A 21,642-nucleotide genomic window follows, 5' to 3' on the forward strand; every position below is an offset into this window, starting at 1 on the left:
ACTAAAGAGTTACTAATTGTTAGAAGATTTCTTTGAAATTAAAGCCATAGCTTAGGCTACATTGGAAAATATCTGTCTGTTTGTGACTGCGTTCCGTAGATAAACATTACATATTTTCAATATAACACAGTTTGAATGAAAAATAATTACTGAAATTTGATAGCATTAATCGTCCTTCATTACTATAAATATCAGTTGTAAATTTATAGATACTATTTCAAGTATGTACCATTAATAATTCATTGCAAGAAAAAGAGGCGATGGGCTGTTTTACAAAGTGATACTTTTACAGTTTACAACTTCTGTTCTTATTATAAACAAAATAAATCTAAAGAAAACAACTTAATAAATTCATATTATTTTCATTTTAAAGCTAATAGTTCTCACACAGAGAAAAGTTTTTATACAGCATGTTCTTAAATAATTCGTACTATGCTTTCATATTTTAAACACATGAACTCATAAACACCTTCTCACACAGTTGATTTTATTATTTATTTTTTTTTATTTATAATTATTTAATCTTTGCTCATATACATATTTTAACTACATCTTAATCTAAAGATACCGTACCTTGTTATGGTCATCGGAAGATGCTGGTTTTGGAAACCTACGGGAGAGGCCTGTGTCCGGGCTTTCTGTTTTCAGAAAGTTTAATGGATCCATGCATGGTGGTGTTGTTTAAATAGGCCAGAAAAACGTACCTTGATATCCTGTTCACAGATAAATTTCAAAATCGAAATTTTCAATTGCCAAAATGACAGACAATTCGCTTTCTACCAAAATTCATAACGCCATTTCCAGAGTTCACCGTGGTCATCATTCGCCACCAACGATGGTGTCGTAAGGTCGCCGTATAAATATGAAATAAAACTCTTAAAGCACTTTTTAAATTACTAAAAGAGATATGTATCTATATCGATTATACACGGGAATTAATTAAATCTATTAATAGCATATTGATCTAAAAATCGATAAAAGCAAGCACTTTTCTTGGTCATGGACGATGACGCACGTACTCCATTAATTTATTGCGAAATATATTTAAAAATATATACTATTATAATTTTGCTATCACATTACCAACCTGATTACTTGCACTAATGCATGAATTCATCACTGGGATGAACGGTAGAAAATGCCTATAATTTCTTAATTCCGCTATTAAAGAATTTGTAGAGCGAGCATATGTCATAAGGAGCCATAAAGACTATTCAGGAGTCAATTTTTTTTAAATTTGCGGACGACAAAAAAACGTTAAAGTCGGTAAGGTTACTCAGAGCATCGAGCTTCGCTAATTTAAAAGAGGTTTTAAGCTAAGTGCACTCTTCATTCGGCTACCTCTAAACCACGGTATCTGCAAATGCCACTTAAACAATAGTGTAAGACAGGGCAAAAAAAGTTTGAACTGTCAAAACAATGTTACGAAGTTATTCGAATTTTAAAAAATCCTAATAAGCCTCAAGAGCACCCGGAGAGCAATAGAGAGAGTCGTAGAGCATGAAGTTTCGCTGCAAGATCGAATCAGCAATGAGGTGATTCGGAAAAAAACCACGGTCATTGACGTGGCTTGAAGAATTACAGGTCTGAAGTGGCAGCGGGCGGAGGTGCCAAGAGCCGGTAGACACGGTATGGGTACGCCCCCCATTAGCTAGACCGATGACATAGTTAACACGTTCACTGTGGGCCCAATTTTGAAGAACTTTCAGCTGGTGCGGCTGAGGTCGAATCAGCCTCAAGCTGAACTTCCTAGTAGTGCGGTTGAGGCCTTTTCTGCCTCATGTTTCAATCATTTTTTTTACAATATTGAGTCAATGCTTCGCAGACATAAAGAAAGCTATATTTGTTTTTGTCATATCTCATACGGTTGAGTGTAAACAGCCACCACACTAGAGAGAAAACACGAGTTTTACGCGCCGCACCAGTGCAAAGTCTACCATGAGGCTGAATCGGCCTCAAGCTGCAGTGAACGTGTTAAGTACGCGGCAAGTAGCTCGATGCGAGCAGCGTAACACCGGTCATCGAAGTCATGGATCTTTGCTTTGCAATGGGCGTCTATCGATTGAAAACAAGAAGACGATTCGAAACTTTTTTGTATCGGAAGTATATTATTTATTAACAAAATAGTATCAGCGATGTCGGTTAAAATAACATAATTCTCTTAAAAATACCGAAGACAATATTCCTCCGAAATAAAAAAAAACACTTTGAGGATAACAAAATTGATATTTCAAATAATCATTATTTTTGAAATTTAAAAATGGAACTATTAAAAATTGTCAACATATTCAGCACTTACGCGATCGTATAATCAATAATGGTAGCCGAGTGAATTTTATAGCTGTAACAACAGTAATTTAGTCGTGATGCAGTAGGAAGTACACAAACATCAAAACACGCAACGGCGATGCATTCGCGGGCGACATAACGTATGTAGGTAGTAACAGCTACCCCTTTTCTATGACATATCGGCATATATAAAACATAAATGTCAGTTTGTTCAATGTTCAGAATCATAGAAAACATTTCAAAGCCGTTAAAATATTTATTATAACAAATTAATGCATTGGATATGCGAGTATTTTTAAAATATCTATTATACAATTTTCCAATAAGTCAAAGTCAAGCTGTTATTGGGGAGCACGATGAAATTAACCAAAAAAACCAAAAGAAAAATTATTAAAAAAGTTTATATCAAACAATTTTCATTTATATTTTCGAAAAAAAAAACATAAATCAATTTGAATTTATTTGTATTAGTAAAACTAAAACTATTTTTTTTCTATTTCAATTTTGGTTTGATTTTCATGTATAATGAAAAAACCTTGTAAACGATAGACTAAAAATCATACTGCATTAATTTGATTTTGTGAACAAATACGTGTTTGGTCAAACCATATACAATACTTTAACCATTCCCGTTAAAATAGTGTTTTAATTTATTTTATTTATGTCTTTATTTCATTTATTATCAGGTTAACTACTACCAGCATTCTCTCCCGATTTCGATTTGAGGTTAATTTGTAAGACAATCTATATATGTGAAAACTGCAAAGTTAAGTTTATTTACCCATTTCATTTTCAGCTACAGACAGATCTCATGAAGATCTCATGAATTTAAACAAGTAAATATAACCTTTTCTTAAATCAAAATGCAAAAAATCAGTTTTGGTTTTTGATTACATTTTTTTTAATTACACATGATATGTAGAACTGTCATTTTATTATAAACATACTTCGTAAATATATATATAAACAAAATGAAAACAATAAAAAAAAAACAAACAAAAGACTAATTAGTCAATAACACTGAATAATAATTATTCTCTTCTGATTTTTCGCTGCTTGTCTAATCTTGTTCAATGCGAATGATAGCTAAAAAATTATTTTTTAAATCATACGTCATACATATTTATAGGATATAATTACTGTAGGTTTGTTAATTACGTTTTTGAACTGTGATTATAGTCCTTCGATTCGCATAATGTTACAAAAAAAGTTAAAAAAATTTTAAAGCATAAAAATTGTTTTAATGACCTTGATTATGCTCGATATAACTTATTAATATTTTAGTACACATTTTAGAATAGAACATGTAAAAAACTAAATAAATCTTTTAACAATATTCATTTACCGTAATGGGTGCTAAAGGCGGTTCAAATGAAAGATTTTTCCACGAGACCTTTCTAGGTGAATTGTTATTTCCATGTAAATAACAGTGGTGGTGAGGGAGGCACGTGGGCAACGGTCAGTTGTCGCCCCGCGGCCGTCCGCGTGCTCCGTGGTTATGGCAAGCGCCTAGCGAGTATCCGAACGTAACAGCCATGACCGACGATATTCCAGGTGTGTTCTATATTTAAATTTACAGTGACATTATTTATAGTGAATATTTTTCCCGCCAATTTAACATTCGAAATTTCGCTAACTTATTTTTACACGTTTCCTATTCGAAAAAGTTTTTTATGCGTTTAATTTTTTTTTAAATTATGACATCTTAAATAAGCTGTCTGTATTGCGAAATAAACCTTTTATTAGCTTTTTATTAGCAATAGTTATACTTAAATGTCTTAATACTAAATTTAGTAGTAGATGGCTATTAAATTGCTATTGATTTTACAGTTCTTCCGACATATTCGGGCCGTTGAATGAAAACAAAAACGTTTGCCCATTAATATGTATCGCGTAGGAGAAACAAATTTTTATTTGATTTCATATAGAAATACAGACGTAATATAAAAAAAAAAACCTTTAACTCATTTAGATCTTTACGTGACAAAATTTTATATACTTTCTTTGACACAGGTTATTTTTTTTTATATTATCTTGTCCTTTGTGTGCTCTACCTGACATGCATTTTAATTTTTTGCATTATGGCTAAAAGATATAAGAACTAATTTAAATCCACGTGTGACATTAAAAAAATAAAAAGAGCTTTCTAACCATGCATTCTTTATTAAAAAAAAATTTAAGTGGAAGAAAGCTGTCAGATTGGCGCTTGTTTTTATTCGTGATGTTAAAAAAAATATCTGTTATTAATTTAGTCATTGTTATGGATGGATGGATTTTTTTTTTTCATTTCTTATCTATATTTCTAGTCTATATTCTCTCGGCTTAGTTCTGGATTTCTATGGTTTAATGTCACATTTAAAATATACAAAGTGATTTATTATTAATATAAAAACTTTAAAGAGGTGAATTTACAGCTCATCATTGAAATAGGTTCAAAATTATTCAATAAGGTGATACATAGTAAAATTGTTGTTTACACCCTGTATACTATCTAATTTGTACTTTCTAAAGTTATTGGCTCGTCGTTTTACAAAGAAAAATAATTAATGTAACATATTTCAAAGTGATCACTTTATACATGTCTACTAAAAAAAATAAAGCTTTAAATTTTTTGGCTTATAAACGTTTTGACTCATATTTACAATCATGCCTTTAAATCTTTTAGATCTATTACCAATCAACCTGTGTATAGTTTACATTTTACTGTTAGGCGAGAAACAATTGCGATATGTTGACAAATATTGTAATCTATTTCCAATAAATCAAGTTGACAACCTTGCATAGCTAATTTTTATTTATAAGTCATCTATTAATAAATATACACTATTTTCCTAGTAAAGCTGTGCAAATAACATTAATGTTATGTATATTAGATAAGTAGTTTAATTTAATTCTATTTTAGCGGTTTCCTAATTACAAAGAATATATTTAAAGAACAGGGTCTATTCCTATCATCTCCGAAACTAAACCATATTCCAATAATTTGAATTTATCTTTGGCTGCTTCTTAAAAATGCACAGAAACTTTTAACAAATATAACTTAAGAATAGATATTTTTTAATAAAGAACCATTTTGAATTTCAAAATAAAAGTTAAATTTGAATTAAAATGATAATTTGACGAATCCTAAAAATGGAAGCTAATATTTTTATATTTCCAATCGATACACGAAACGATAAGAAAAATCTCTCCTTAGTTAGGTAATATACTAAAACTGTGTGTATATATATATATATATATATGTGTATATATATATATATAAATATATATATATTAGAGGGACCGAAAAGTAATGCAGTTTCTGTCGACATATTTTATACAAAAAACGATTGATTTTTACCGCTCCGGCATTGAAAATTTGTATACTAGATGGCAAAAGGTTGCTGATAAAGATAATATATTGTCGATTAGAAATAAAAACTTGTTAAAAATGTAGTCATGTGAATTTAACTTAGGAAAGCGACATTACTTTTTCTTTCTCCTAATATTTATATATATGTATATAATTATACATAAATATACAGGTTAATTGTAAACGTTTTAAAAATAGATTTATTGATGCACTTTTAAAAAATAAAATGCCATCAAAAATGTATTGATGAAAAGTCATGTGGGCCTTATTATATTTTTTATCACTTACGTGTTCATCGCAAAATAAAAGAGCTACATGGAACAGTTAATTCAAGCAATGTCTACATGTACTACGCATAGATATCACATTGTGACTCATGACTTCTGCGCCGTAGCACTACCAGCTTTGTCAAAGGTTATTTCGGTGTAACAACAATTAAAATAATGGAATTTCATCAAATCCTTCACATTTGTTACAAATAAAATTTGAAATTCGAACGTTTATCTTCTCATTTTCGTTATACTTTTGTTTCTGGCATAACCTAGTTTATAGTCACACTGTCCATTGCGAGTGCCGTTTCAACAAAGGAATTTTTGTCGAATGTTTTCCTTTTTGTTATTTGATTTCAATTACGTACCGATAAGAAAGCAAACTATATTTGTATGAATTTTTTGGTACTATTGTACATGTTCTAAAAGAATTTTCGAAACCTAGTAATGAATTATGTGCATAGCATATATAAATATGTGTTTGTAATTTATGTATATATTATATCCTTCTATTAAAGTATATATTTATTAATAATTATATATAAGTATATTAATTACGATGTTACCTGCATATGTTCATATAACAAATTAACTTTTGTACAACCTTTAGACACCTGCCTATTAATTATCTTTGCACCACCTAAAGGCATTAAGTTTGCCATTATAAAAATTGTAAAAATTATAAATAAATAAAAAAGGATAAACTTGACGGTAATGGAGCAAAAATAGCAAGCCATATAAGTCAAGCGTTTATGAAGGATTTTAAAAATAAGGATCTAGGAGTTTTTAACTACAAAATGATCCGAATGGGCAACCCAAAACGTCGACATTGGTGGAAGCTTCTCCATATGTATCCAGGAGGACCGGCTACTAGGATAATAATTGATCGTACAACAAAATAGCAACATTTTTCTAAAATTGACAAGAAGAAAGAAAAAAGACACGAACTGACACGATTAAACATGTACTCGTCGTTACTATTGTTACGCCATTAAATGAATTACATGTTTCATAAAATACTATCTCGACAAAAGGCTTTAATTCTTTAAATTATTTAGAAGCATTTTCACGAGCTAAATAACATGAAATGTATTTTGACAAGACTGTATTACGCATAAAAAATGTACTTTTTACGCTTTCTATTTTCGTTTCCTAATAGCGCAGACGTTAGTAAATTTCGGATTTGATAAGGATCAAAAGTCCGATTACGGATTGAACGTTACCACAAGGTCAACGGATATTTCGTGAGTCAAAAGTAATTCGTAAAAGCACAGGGCTCCGTTAGCACAGCTTTTAAAGGCTATAATATAAACCTCTCTCCTGTATACGGACATTATATGCTAAAATGTTTGCAGTGACGTCATCCGGAAAGGTTAAAAAAAGCTTCGTGGAATAACACGAAGCCTTTGTAATAAAAATACGAATGTAGTTTAACATGGTTATTAATCAAAAAAATTGTTTTTATTATACACGATTGCTTGCTATTTCGCTTTTCTTAGTGCCAACTACAAAACGTAGCAAAGAATATATTTCAAATTGATCGATAATTGCACAGATAATTTATAATATAAATGGAAAGACAACGGTAAATATGGATGATGCCAATATGTATAAATATTAGATGATGTTTATATCTATGAAGAAATTTCTCCTTCATCTTATTTTCAGCCAGTGGTGGCCCTCTGTAAGGCGATGACCCGTTTTGCGCTGCTTTTCGCGACTTTGATTATCTCGTCGGGTTCACCTAGTGGGGGGGCTGTGGTCGTTGCTCGAGATGCTTCCAGCCCCAACTTTAATTTTGAATAACTTTAATGCGTTACAATTTGACTATTTTGCACATAAGCGCGAAAACAGACTAACCAACACTAATTAAATGTAAAAGATTTTTTTTTTAAAAAGTGTTCTTTTTCTTAGGGTTATGAATTTTGTTGCCAGCGGTGTTAATAAATATTTAAATAAATAAAATATACATTAGTAATCTTTTATGTTATGGTAATATTTGAATAGTTTCCCTCCACTTCTTCACTTTTAGGTTACAAATAAATTAATTTAAACAAAGAGAAGACAGATAAAAAATCATTCCATTCAAGCAATCTAAAATGCAGCGGCGTATATATACGCTCCGATGACATATATATATACATGGAAAAGATATTACATAAATAACAAATGCTATATATATTAAAAATATTTTATCAGCTATAATATTTAAAATTTTTATTTTTCACAGATACAGGTGCTGTGTTTACCTTTGGCAAGTCACGTTTCGCCGACAACGAACCGAGTCACTTCTTCATCAAGAACGACCCGGTGGTCGCCATCTCCTGTGGTGACGAACACAGCGCTGTTATTTGCCGTGAGTCAAACAGATTCTCTTTTTAGTTCCACTCACACATACGATAACCGTGAGCTATAATACCTGAGATGAAATTATTCCCTCCACATTTTAAAGCTACACATATCTAAGCTGTTATTATTACTATTGTGTTTTATACTTATATATACATGTTTGTATACTCGAGAACAAGATGCCCACAAAAAAGGGGTCCTGTCGTTCCTCTGTATAGTTATATGTTATAATCGCAAGGGTTGGCGATAGCACTGTAGTATTATACTACGCAGAGGACGTTGTTACACGTCTTCTGGAAACTTGCTTGTAAGCAGTGGCAACCCTAGATAATAAATACACAAATTGTGAATAATGTGGGATACATTGGGATACATTAGAACCGAACTCGTCAACCTAAGATCGCAAATCGGCATATAGGTAGAGAGCTGGCTCTACCGGTGGTCAAATATACAAGTCACTACATACAAAAATACCCTTCTCACCGCCCATAAAGCGGAATTTAAATAATATCCGCTCCCCCGTATTAACGCCAGGATACACGCCTCACATCGAGACCCGGCGGTCTCAATGCACATGTCATGCACTACTCACGTACACATGACAGGGCGGTCTCGTCCACCTAATCCGCGTTCAAGCGAGGGCGGTCTAGAGAGGCCCGTGTCTTTCCCGACCGCCGAGTAGTCCTCGCTTCGTGCTACATACTCAACACCCCACTCATTACACTATACACCTACACGGTTATAGCTCTCCGCGTGACGTTTTCGTCGTAAATGAGGTACGATCCCTAGCGTAAAATTTTTAGTCCGTGGACATCTGTTTCCGCTAGCTCAATTTCGATGAAGCTGTACAAAGTCTAGACCGGCTAGCAACACAACATCAAATACATCAAATAGCAATACAAAACTATTTCTTTTATCTACGTATTTATAACGTTTATATGTGTTAACGTCTTCAGTACGTCCACCTCTCATTTTGCTTTTTTACTCTTAAGTCGCTGTTGTATTTACTTAGTTGTTTATATACAACGGCGGACAGACCACCTTGCAAAGGGCATCGGAAGGCTCTGAACGCAGGCCGCTTTCTACCTGTCTTATTAGAAATCTTAGGAGGATGCCTGTGTCCAACAATGAAAGTCTTGAGGCTGAAATAATGATGATGTCTGTCGGGAGGTGAGCAGTTCATTAATTATGTTATTGTAAGAAAAGGACCAATATTTAGCCACTTCCGCACATGCAGTAGTAGTCGTGCAACGAAGTGCACCGCCCGCCAGCCTGCTGATAAATGCGTATGCGGCAAACAATGCGAATCACACAACTGCCACCGCTAAATCACTCAACACGTGTTTCACCCCTCCACGGGGCATCTTCAGGAGTTATGTTACACCGATTAATGCAAAACACAGAGTGACGCAAGGTAACGCCTGATTCCATTAAATATTTATGTTATTGTTCTGTATGAAATATATAACTAATTGTAAATACGAAGTAGCAGTAGGCAGACCACAAGGCCGCTGGGCTTTTAGATTTCACAGACCAGCAAGCGCAGTATAGGACATTCATCTACAAGTTTGGAAGATGACCTTGTTAATATCCTCGGAAGACCTCAAGTTCGGTTAAGAGTATCTGGAGTAGACCTATGCCCAACAGTGGACGTCTAACGGCTGTTAGAAACCAAATAAATGATCTTAAGACTAAAAGAAGAGTATAGAATATCTAATGGATTCAGGCGTTACTTTGCGGAAGTCCATCCTAAGTAAGAAAAGGACTTATATACCGAATGACACTAATCGGCTACTAACTAAATCTAGTTGCTACATAGCGGAAGTAGCTACATATTAGTCCTTTTTTTACTTAGGATGGACTTCCGCAAAGTAACGCCTGGATCTATTAGATATTTAAAATCTTATTATAGCATTCAAGAGGTTTTAATTGATTGGAAAATTGGTTAGATTTCATGAAAAAAGAATCAATGTTGATTTTCTGGTCGGTTTTTTTCAGCAAATCAGCATTACAAGTGGTAATTTAATACTTATAATGTTAAAATAGTGACTCGGTGTTTGGCACTAATCGGTGTAACAATACTTCTGAGGATGCCCCGTGGAGGGGCTAAAACACGTGTTGAGTGATTTAACGGTGGTAGTTGTGTAATTCGCATTGTTTACCGCACGCGCATTTATCAGCGGGCTGGCGGGCGATGCACTTTATTGCACGACTACTGCAACATAGCGGAAGTAGCTATATTAGTCCTTTTCTTACTTAAGAGTATAGAAATAAATAGAAGAATGTGAAATAATTAATTAAAAATTGTAAGTTCTATATTCCTAAACGAGATGGGGAACAGGAGTCTTTAAAAATACGGCTGAATTAGAGTTAAACTATTATATATAGAATTCCACCACAACGTACACCAAATCCTGGTAGAACTACACTGTGGTTTAGAACGCATGATTTCTCTATGACAGTTGGCTTGTTACATTGTTGGTAACATTACAAATCGAAACTTTATATGACGATGTTACATTATTACTAAAAAAATGTCGAGTTATTCATCGAAATATGATGTTAATTAATCAAACACGATAAGATTAAGTTCCATTTAGATTTATCGTTCATTATACAAAGAGATCGTATCAAAAACTATATCATCAATCTCACGTTTATTACAACCGCCGGCGTCTTTGACCTTTGCCGTACTGTAAGATTTTAGTAAACCTTATTACATGACCTAACAATTAGCAATGAATTTCAGTAATTACCTAAACGTACCCAATTTGCTTTCGTACATAAAATTAGTTTTACTGCTTGATACTTTTATTTGGTAGCATAAACTATATGGTTTTAAGTTATGGGTAGTTAACATGTTTCTACCGTCATAAGTGATTTAAATATTTTCATTTCTGATACTTGAAATGGAGGTATAGCATGAACATGCTTTATCCGCAATTATTAAAAACTTATTAGCAATTTATAATAATATTTACGTGTCAAAACTTTATATGAAAAATAGTGACAGGCACAGATTAAATACAAGAAATAAAAATAAGCCCGTAAAGTCAATCCTCGTAATCAAAAAGTTAACAATTCTTTCATGGATATGTTACACACATACATAAAATTCCGTCAGATATCTTAGATCTTCGGTTTCTTAGTATCCAACCTAAAATAAAAATATATTATTAAATAAATCTTATTATAGCTTTCAAAACTTTTTGTTTGATCGTAACGTGTAGAATTTGGTTTGTTGACTCATTTACATGGTTGATGTTATAATTTAAACATGAAAAAAATTGTTAAATTTCATTTTTCGCCGACTAGCCTAGATCAGCGTTCCGGGCCAGAAACTCATGGCGCACTTTTTCTACTGAACTATACGGCCTCTCCAATATATGGCTGTTTTGATTTTGATTTCTACTAATTTTAAATACAATCATATAAAAAATGACCAACCCCTTTGAGTTTCTTGTTAGTTATTCTCAATAGGTCGCGCGTTACATAGTAACATATACTTAATTTTGAACGGACAATTATAGATGATTGTAATGGTCTTATATAATAAAGCAATTTTAAAAAAATTAAAAGGATTTGTTTTATAAATAGATCCATTCACGATAGAAATGTTTCATCATCATGTCAACCGATAGATTCTAAAAATGATTACCTCTTTCGATTTATTGAAAATTTTAGGGAAAAATATTGATTGAGATCATCGATAAAATGATAACAAAAATTATCAAACACTTCAAAGATTGTAAAATAACATCATATATTTTTTTCTTTTTAAGAGCATTATTAAAATATATATATTTAAATTGTTAGCCTAAATAGTTCGTTATTATTGTTTCTGAAGATGCTTTCGCTGTTAGCCCGGAGGACTTTTTTACAACTTTATCGGAACTGAGTTTATGGAACGGAAAAGCTAAGTGAACTTAGTAGTACGATGACAATCGCACGAAGGCAGCAGCTCACGTATAAGTGTGTGGTGATATGTATGTTAGGGTGTGGATTGTGATGGCAGCGAGGACCACTCGGCAATCTAAGGTAGGATAAATATCCTACACTCGGATCGCTCTCGCGGAAGGGGGGCCCGCAAGACGCCTCCGAAAACAAATCGAGTTGTACGTTGTGTTATGCATGATTTCTTTGCGAAAATACAAAAACGATAAACCCAACATGGCGAACAATAAAACATAACAAGTTATTTTTGCTCTTTTCAGAGAATGGTCGAGTGTTCGTGTTCGGTGGCAATGCGTGGGGACAGCTGGGTCTCGGCCACAGGGACGAGGTGACAAGGCCCAGCTGTGTGAAGCACCTCAAGCCCCACCGCGCTATGTTCGTCGCATGCGGCCGAGCTCACACCATCTTCGTTACAGGTTCACGACACAAAACAAACAAACATACAGCGATTATCTACAGTTCTTTCGAATTAAGAATGCCGTTGCATTCTGTTACGGCACTAGAATTTAAACTGGTTTTTTTAAAAAGGTTTTATTTATAAGAACTGTAATATAACATATTTAAAATAATATATATGTAAAAATGAATTTTTAGAGAGAAACTTGACTAACTATTGACTAACTTAGATTTGTATTAGACATATAATCATTATTGTTGTCTGGGTTTAAATATTATAAAAAGTGCTGACACAAAAAGGTTTGCGTAGAGAACAAAAGGAATGAATAAGCATGCATGCTTACTAGATAGAGTTATAACTATTCAAAGTTATGCCTTCAACTGGTCACTGTGAAAGTGACTTTCTGTGTATAAAATTTTGGCGGGGCGTGGCTAAACTATGGTGATTAACTGCATCCCTTACGCGGCATGCAATGATTTAAGTCTTCTATCGTAAGTTGACGAAAATTCATACACGGTAAAAACAAATTTACTTGAAATCTGCTTGTCTCAACACCATGTCAACTAATAGACGCCAACTGGAAGACAAACCTCGCCTAAAATATCACCAGGATGACCGGTCTTTCGCTACACGTCCATCAACTTCCCCGCAACCTCGACTACGTCGTTAGTCCACTTAGAGGCGAGCTAATCCACGCTACATCAACCTGGTCCAGACTACTGGAGTCAGCACTCAAACCTTTTGGCCTAAACAGCCAGCGGTTGCTCTAACGATGTGCCTCCACTGTCATTTCAGACAAGCGATTGTTCGAGAATGTCTGTAACTTTATATGCTACAATTGATACAAATGATTCATCAACATTTCACCCATAGCGCGTCGAATATTAAACATGGGCCCTTCCTATAGACTTCCAAAAATACTGGTTGGAATCCGCAGTGACGCGACTCGCTCAGCCGACGGTTGTTGCCTTTGAAAGGTTCTCGAGTGACGACCACGAACCCGTAGAGGTGGGGCGTATATGCCCCCCACTAAGTCAACCGAGGACATAGTCAAAGTTGCGAGAAGTCCTTAGATGCGAACAGCGTGAGACCGGAAATTGAGACAACCTTTGGTGGAGAAAATAATTAAACCAATTCAAACTGTGATACTGTAATAGAAATGGATAACTGAAGTGTTTCATTTCCAATTTATTTTCTTTCTTGAATAATAAATGATTATTATAAGTTTAATATTTGATTTATAAATTATGTTTAAATTATGATTTCGAATATTATTCCTCGGTGTATATAAATGCATTTTAGTGTAAATTTTGGATTCTAATTCAAGAACAAGATAATAATTTAATTTTATTGTATTCATTTAAATTCGTTGAATTCGTAAAAGGATCTTTACGACTCTGTTCGGCAATTTTTCCTAACTAAAATTTTTTGATGTCAGTTTATAAATGTCTATTCTTTTGAAAAGTTTATATGATTACTTTGAAGTGATATATCAATATTTTTGTAATTAAAAACCACTATTTGATTGACATATAATAGAAAGGGCGGCAAACTGGAGATCGCCCCGGGCGGCAAAAGTTCTAGGTACGCCACTGCGCATGCGCATTTAAAAGCGAGCTGGCGGGCGGTGCACTTTGTTGCACGACTGTCCTTTTCTTACTTACGATGGCTTCCGCAAGGTAACGCCTGATTCCATTAAACATTATATATGAACGTTTTAATCAGACACGAACGCGATCTACGCGGCGGGATGCAATGAAGAAGGCCAGCTCGGGACTGGAGACACAGAGCCTCGAACCTTACCGCAATACGTCGAACTGAACTCCGTAGTGATCAAACAGGTCTCTGCGGGCAGCAACCACACCGCAATCCTATCAGGTGATGAATGAATCCAAATCTAACTAAACTGAAAATCCAAGAAATAGATTTTTTTTTTAATGGTCGACAAAATTGAATACAAAATTATTTTAAATTCATAGTACAAGTATCTCACTTTATAGGTACAAAATAAGAATTTTTGTTAAATAAAAAAATGTCGCAAAAAGTAACATCCATAATAATAATTTTTAATTCACTAACATCCTACGACATTAGAACCCACAGTTTAAAAAAAAACTACACCAGGCACAGCTTGTCTCGTAGAGTAAAGTTTATTTAATTTGTTTTCGTTTTTATTTTAATTATAAGAATTTCTCTAAAATAAAAGTAGCCCAAGTTACTTCTTATTACATCAGCTATCTAGCAGTATAAGTCCCGTAAAATTGGTCCAGCTATTTCAGCGATTAGCCGGAACAAACACACAGACAAAGAGACAAAAATATTATTAAAAAAAAATGTAAATTTTGAAATATGTAGCGTATATGTACGCATACAATACACTTATATTAAAAAGCGGTAGTTTTAATATTACGTTTCATGTGATTGAAAATACTTTTTTAAATTGTTGTATATATATTGAAGAAATAGCCTGTACAACAACACAACACGACAACTACCACCGGTGCGTAGTTATTTACACACTAGGGCCACAAATATTTGTCTTCCCTCAACAATTATTTATTAACAATTAAGTTATTACAAATTATGTTTATCTTCAATGATTAATTTTAACAATCAAACAGTTTTGCTTTGCGGTAACACTGATATATACATAAAATCTTAAAAGGGGTAAATGTAAAGTTCATTTGTGTTAATTAATATATGATATAACCTGAGCAACAATCATTAGTTTTAGGAATAACGTAATAAATAACGATATAATTAAAAAAAGTTTTCAAAATTCGAATCCTACGTATTAAAATTATTTTTTATTTACTGTTAGTTCCTACAGACTTTGTACTGCCAGTTGTTATTGGATCGTCGTATTCCAATACAAAAAATAAATTAATGTAATCAGCTATACATTCAACTTTTTAAAGGTTTGAAGTAATCAGTCATCTACAATATTAATTATAGTAAAAATTTCGATGGTGTTATTTGATGGAGTGGAGTTATATAGAGGATGGTCGGGTGTTCGTCTGCGGATCCAACTCTGAGGGCCAGCTGGGACTTGGTGAAGGTACACGCAGCTGCTCACAACTCACCGAGCTCAAGTTCATGGAGAAGATAGCCTTCGTCGAATGCGGCTACTACCACACCGTATTCATCACCGGTGAGCTTTACTAATTTCTTATTTATTTCTTTCATTGAGGTACAAGAAATAAAGAATATTACACACAAAAATAAATTCTCTTTATAAGAAAGGACCAATATCTAGCCACCTCCGCACATGCAGTGGTTGTCGTGCATGAAAGTGCACCGCCCGCCAGCCCGCTCGTAAATGCGCATGCGACAGACAATGCCAACTACACAACCGCCACCGTAAATTCACTCAACACGTGTTTCACCCCTCCACGGGGCATCTTCAGGAGTTGTTGCACAGATTAGTGCTAAACACCGAGTGAGCTCAGTCCGCTGTCGCTTTGTTATTTAGCTAAATAACGGTGGCGGTTGTGTAGTTGGCGTATGTAATGTATACATTTAGGAGAGTCCTGTACCTTTCAGTGGGGTTTACGGGCTGAAATGACATCTATCGGCTCAAACGAAACTACACATAAGTCCATCGATGTAAATAAATTTATATTATAACACTCATCTTTCTCTTCTTAAAAGTACAAACTTATATAATTCACACTATGAATTAATGATATACCCGTAAGATTACCCCTGCCCACAAACAAGTTTTCAGAGGATGTGCAGCAGCGTTCTCTGCATATCACTCTACTACACTGCGATGGCCAACCCGCCTATCTGCGTAACATTTATGGTATATCCATAGGTATCTTTAAGAGAGACTTATGCCTTGCACTGGGCGTCTATGGGCTTTCGCCACTGAGCCAATTCGCACGGTCACTTTCAAAAGCGATTTTTTCAGAGTCCTCAATCTGTCTATCGCAAAAATAGACCTCAAAATCTTAAGGTATTAATTATACCCTGAACCTATTGGTTTATGTTCCTTCATATTGTAATTATTTACAGATAGAGGAGCAGTGTTCGTAACAGGCGACAATGAAAACCAGAAACTCGGTATACCTAAAACTGTAACCACGGTGTACGTACCAGAAGTTATACCGATAAACGAACCAATAAAGAGCGCTTGTTGCGGCGCCAATCACACATTTTTGTTATCAATGGACGAGAGTCAGATTCTGGCGTTTGGGTCAAATGAGAAGGGTCAGCTCGGGATGCCGATGGAAGTGGAATACGTCACCGCACCAATGGTAATCGACATGGAGAAGATGTTTGATGGTTACCAACTGAAACTGGTCGCTTGCGGCGCCATGCATACAGCTTTTGTTACTGGTAAGTTTACTATTGCATCAGGTATTTCGTTTGGTTTGTCGCAAATATCTATCATCATCATTAGAAATGGAAAATTCCACTGTGGCACATAGGTATCCCAACAGATTGGCAATAAGACCAGTTGGTCGTCTATACTCCTTATGGGTGGACATTCTACCCTGCACTTACCCTGCGTTAACACGTAGTCTTCGCTCCAATTTTAAGAAGCTATCTGTTCCGCGATATGACCTTTCTATCCCGCCTTTTCAACTTACTAATCCGTTAGACTATCTACAAATGTTTTTACAATACGCATACATATACTATATATATTATACATACGTGATTTCGTTTATAAAGTATTAATATTTCCAATGTGTCAGTTGATCTGACACATTGGAAATATTAATACCAGGGTATTATAAATATTTACTTATTTGTTATTTATATAAGTAAGTTATATAAGTAGGATTGCATAAATGGTACAAGATATTTTTATTTTTTGATATATTACAATACAGTTGATTATGCTCGATCTAAATAAAATTGCTAAAATCTTGCAGTGTATATAAAATGAAACTTATTTCTCTAGTAATAATATTAAATGGAATCGGGCGTTACCTTGCGGAAGTCCATCCTAAGTAAGAAAAGGACCAATATTTAGCCAATTCCGCACATGCAGTGGTAGTCGTGCATCGTCGGGCGGTGCATTTTGTTGCACGACTACCACTGCATGTGCGGAATTGGCTAAATATTGGTCCTTTTCTTACTTCTAATAATAATATAAAGACATAAAATAAATCAATCTCATATACGATGTATTTATTTATTTTTTTGTTACTGCTACAGATAAATAATTTTTGACAATATCAATATCTATCAAGGCGTGGCAGCGAGTAGCAAATTTATATTTTTGTATTGTTATAAGTAACAACACGTACTTGCAGATAAGTTGCAAAAACGATGTGGGCGAATGACAATAAACATTAATCTTGCCTGCATGACATGCAAATCACTCGTAAATGTAAAACATATGTTTTTTACGTTTATAATTAAACCAAAGATGTATATCAAGTTCTTAATATCCCGCGAAAAAATAGTAATCTCGGAACTACAATCAATCAACTACAATCATTTTAATGGTGGAATATCAGAGTTAAACATTTGACGTCTCTGGAAAAGGACGCTTAAAAACGTCGCAAATTATTTACACATTTTTTCTACAATATTACTGTAACGAAATCACAAAATTTTGTCTATATTTAGTTTAACATTAATAATACGTATTTTTAATTTTGTAGCATATACGAAAATAATGCAAACTAAAATTAAACACAAATATAAGTTTTGAAATAAGTTTTAACATAAATTTTTGATTAACATAAGTTTTGCTTTTGTATTTAAAGGAAGAATAAAAAAAATTGTCTTCAGAAATACTTAACATTTTAATCTAAAAAGAGAGAACAGCCATTTTGCTATTAAAAAAGTTTTATAACCAGGGTAATTACCTCGCTAATGAGGTGCACTAGCTCATGTCTCAAACAGAAACACAAACAAGGTTCAGTTAGACAATTTGTAACGAAACGGACACAAGGCATCAAAACATTTTAAACATTTTCACTTTTGTTTATTTATATATTACCTATTTAGATTTCAAGACAGTGTAAACGTTCGTATCTTCCTTTTACGTGTGCCCAATTCATTAATACTGAAATACCTAATGTATTTCACATAAATAAAATTAAAATTGTAATGGATTCCGTAATAAAAATAATAAATTTATCAAGCGTGAAACACCATCTACTGCCTATTTTTTTGATAAAAAATGTTTCACATTTCATGTTTACCCAAAATAAACATTGACCTAAAAATTACACTTTTATAATACAAATCCTATTATTATATATAACAAAATTTACTTTTTCCATGTGAATGCGCAAATTTTTATAAGCATTTACCGAAAATTTCCATTTAAGCACTGCATTCATTAGTTAATGTCGCGAATTCATTACAGATAACGGTTTGCTTTACACGTGCGGCGAGTCGCGACACAACAAACTGTGCTTAGAGGAGGAAGACGACGCCGGCAACGCGAACGAAGCGGTTCCCAATCAATACGGACCTAAGCGGGTCACCGCCATGAATGGATATATAGTCGACAACGTATCCTGCGGCGGTTGCCATACACTTATAACAGCAACTAAAAGTTCAAACGAAGAATTCATCAATAACGGACTTATAACGCTCGAAGAGACACGAAAAATCTCATTAACCGAACTACCGCCACTGCAGAAAGTACCAGGGCTTAATAAAATCGATAACATGCTTACCAATGACATCGCGAATTCAAACAACAATGAAAACAATACGGACAATTTAAATGAAAACAACCACGAGGAAATCGGATCGATAGATTCATTAGAAGCTAATGTCAGCGGTTCACATATTGTAAACATTAACGACCTTGATGAAAAAGGAAGCGAACACGACATACCTGATATAATCAATGATAATATAAATACTTTTTCAATAATCAAAACAGAACTGAACGACACAGTTACGAACATAGAAGTGGAAACAAAGGATGCAGTTAAACACTCCGAAAAAATTATAGAACAATCTAAAGATGATATAACAGATCTCATTCATAATTTAGAAGAAGATACGGTGATGAAAATAGAAGTTGTCGAGGATATAATACACAAGAGAGAAGCACAAATAGATCCAAAACATGTTGACGAAAAGATATCGCTTGGAATTCCGGACAAAACATTAGAGGTCGCGAACTCCCCACCTCCAAAAACGCCGATCATTCAAGACTTACTCAATATACCGGATATCTCGCAAATGAGTCCGAACCTAAGTAAACATAGTGACGACGGTCAAAAAAGTGAGACGGAACAATCTGAGAACGAAACGATCCCGTGCGCATCTGACAAATCCAGTCCTCAAGCAGGAAAAACTAAAACTCAAGCAGTGATGCCGATTGTAAGAAGTGAAGATCACATAGATTCTCATGGCGAAGAAGCCGATGTGGTGGTGAATAAACTTGAAGGAAAAGGTCGCTTCGCACGTATCTTCCAATCAATTAGAGATAAAGAAACCTCTTGCATGGGAAAAGGAAAAGTTATAGAAGAAAATGTTGTTGGTATGCTAAAAATCTATTGTTTCTCTTTTATTATACGATTCATAATATAACCAATGGCTTGCAAATTCCCTTACGAGCACGTTACATAAATGTTTCACCAGTTTGTACGGTAGACGTAATCGCTTGGGCGACGACTTCATGAAGCGATCAGCAACTTTCGAAAGAGGACCTGAGCTCGAATTGGCACTCAATACGTTTAGAATTACGAATCCAATATGCCCGTGAAAGTTTAATTACACGCAAAAGATAATATAAATTTAATCTACACAGGGAAAATTAGATATTTATGTCAATAGAAAATATATATATGATACCATAACAAAATTTATTTTTTTACAGAAAATGTCCACAAAGGAATGGACAACGCCGAAGAAACAGTCAACAGGATGGAAGAGAGAGTGGAAACGGAGATAAGGAACCAAACCAACTCAAGAACGTGCACTATTTTGTAAATTTTCAATTCGTTTCGTCCGCCTAAATGTTTAGCGTTATCGACAAACTTTGTCTTTTATATTCGTATCTCCAATTTACTAATGTAATAAATTTTTTTCAAACGTTATCATTTATTAAATAATTATGTAATTGTAATAAAAATTTTTGTTTACTTAATCTAGCAGGGTTTTTACACTTTTTTATCTATTATCAGTTTCCAAAAGATCAGCGCATCTCTTATAAGCTGCAAATGCTACGTCATCTTGTAGAAGAGGCAACATGGTTATAGGTGCTATCTTCATCTCCAGATAAAAACGTTTCGCTTTTTTCGTTCGAATATTATGTAGATGGTCACATCTTTGTCTTAGAGGTTTCTTTGTACCTATCAATAGCTCGATATACAAACATTTGACTAATGACTAACATCAGCAAGGCTGATGACATGATTTTTAAGCCATCCCTGGGTTTTTTTTAATCGTCCCCGTTTTCTGAGACTTTCCGTTTCCCCTGCCTGTTTATGTCCTTCACACGTTTTATCTTTCCTCATGTGCAGATCTTCCTTCATACGTCGTCTTTCTTCCCTCACCTACATGCCCTGGTCAAAATTTTACATTACATGTAACAGATTTTTATGACTCTTTTTATGTAATACCCCTGGCGTTACTACTACTGCATATAAAGATAGATGTAAAAAAATGTACAATACTTGGTCAGAAAGTCAGATGAACGCCGTTGCAAGCGAATACTATGTCAGATTATAAGACGTTGCACCCGTAATAAAAACAACATGAAATATTTACAATGATTATATTTACTTGTACAAGCTACAGATTGTTATCGTATCTTCTAAATGAGTAAATGCAAACGTGAAATAGGAACCTTAATCATAACAAATCCACAACCACCCTGCGTTGTGGATTCCATTTCTTATTTCTACGATCTGTTCCCGCACTGGACATAACAAATAAACTGCATTCACCCTCACACTCTAGACGCTAGCCGCTTCCAGACGGTCGTAATAAAAAATAGGTGAGGCCTTTTCAAATACTGGCAACAAATAATCATTTACCGTATTTTAGAATGTCAAGAGTCAAATAAATACGTTTCATTTTTAATATTTAAATACGATATA

General features: G+C 34.0%; 1 protein-coding gene across 1 annotated transcript; it reads left to right on the top strand.

The window, feature by feature from the left end:
- The first annotated feature begins 3,824 nt into the window (after window positions 1–3,824).
- Window positions 3,825–20,621, top strand: LOC137931213 (X-linked retinitis pigmentosa GTPase regulator homolog). The gene is made up of 8 exons (XM_068774623.1): window positions 3,825–3,843; window positions 8,141–8,266; window positions 12,474–12,629; window positions 14,336–14,488; window positions 15,609–15,761; window positions 16,628–16,951; window positions 18,945–20,078; window positions 20,418–20,621. The coding sequence occupies exons 1-8, from the start codon at window positions 3,825–3,827 to the stop codon at window positions 20,528–20,530; spliced, it is 2,178 nt and encodes a 725-aa protein (XP_068630724.1). The 3' UTR covers window positions 20,531–20,621.
- Window positions 20,622–21,642: the final 1,021 nt, after the last annotated feature.

Source organism: Battus philenor, unplaced genomic scaffold, assembly GCF_028537555.1.
Source record: "Battus philenor isolate CCGP_79_NKW_IND1 unplaced genomic scaffold, ilBatPhil1.0.hap1 SCAF_7, whole genome shotgun sequence".
NCBI lineage: Eukaryota > Metazoa > Arthropoda > Insecta > Lepidoptera > Papilionidae > Battus > Battus philenor.

What these genes read in the sequence shown, in the direction of transcription:
- LOC137931213 (XM_068774623.1), top strand. An exon ending in ACACAGCGCTGTTATTTGCC is followed by an intron (nt 8,267 to 12,473) that starts GTGAGTCAAACA and finishes TGCTCTTTTCAG; the next exon opens with AGAATGGTCGAGTGTTCGTG. An exon ending in CCACACCGCAATCCTATCAG is followed by an intron (nt 14,489 to 15,608) that starts GTGATGAATGAA and finishes GGAGTTATATAG; the next exon opens with AGGATGGTCGGGTGTTCGTC.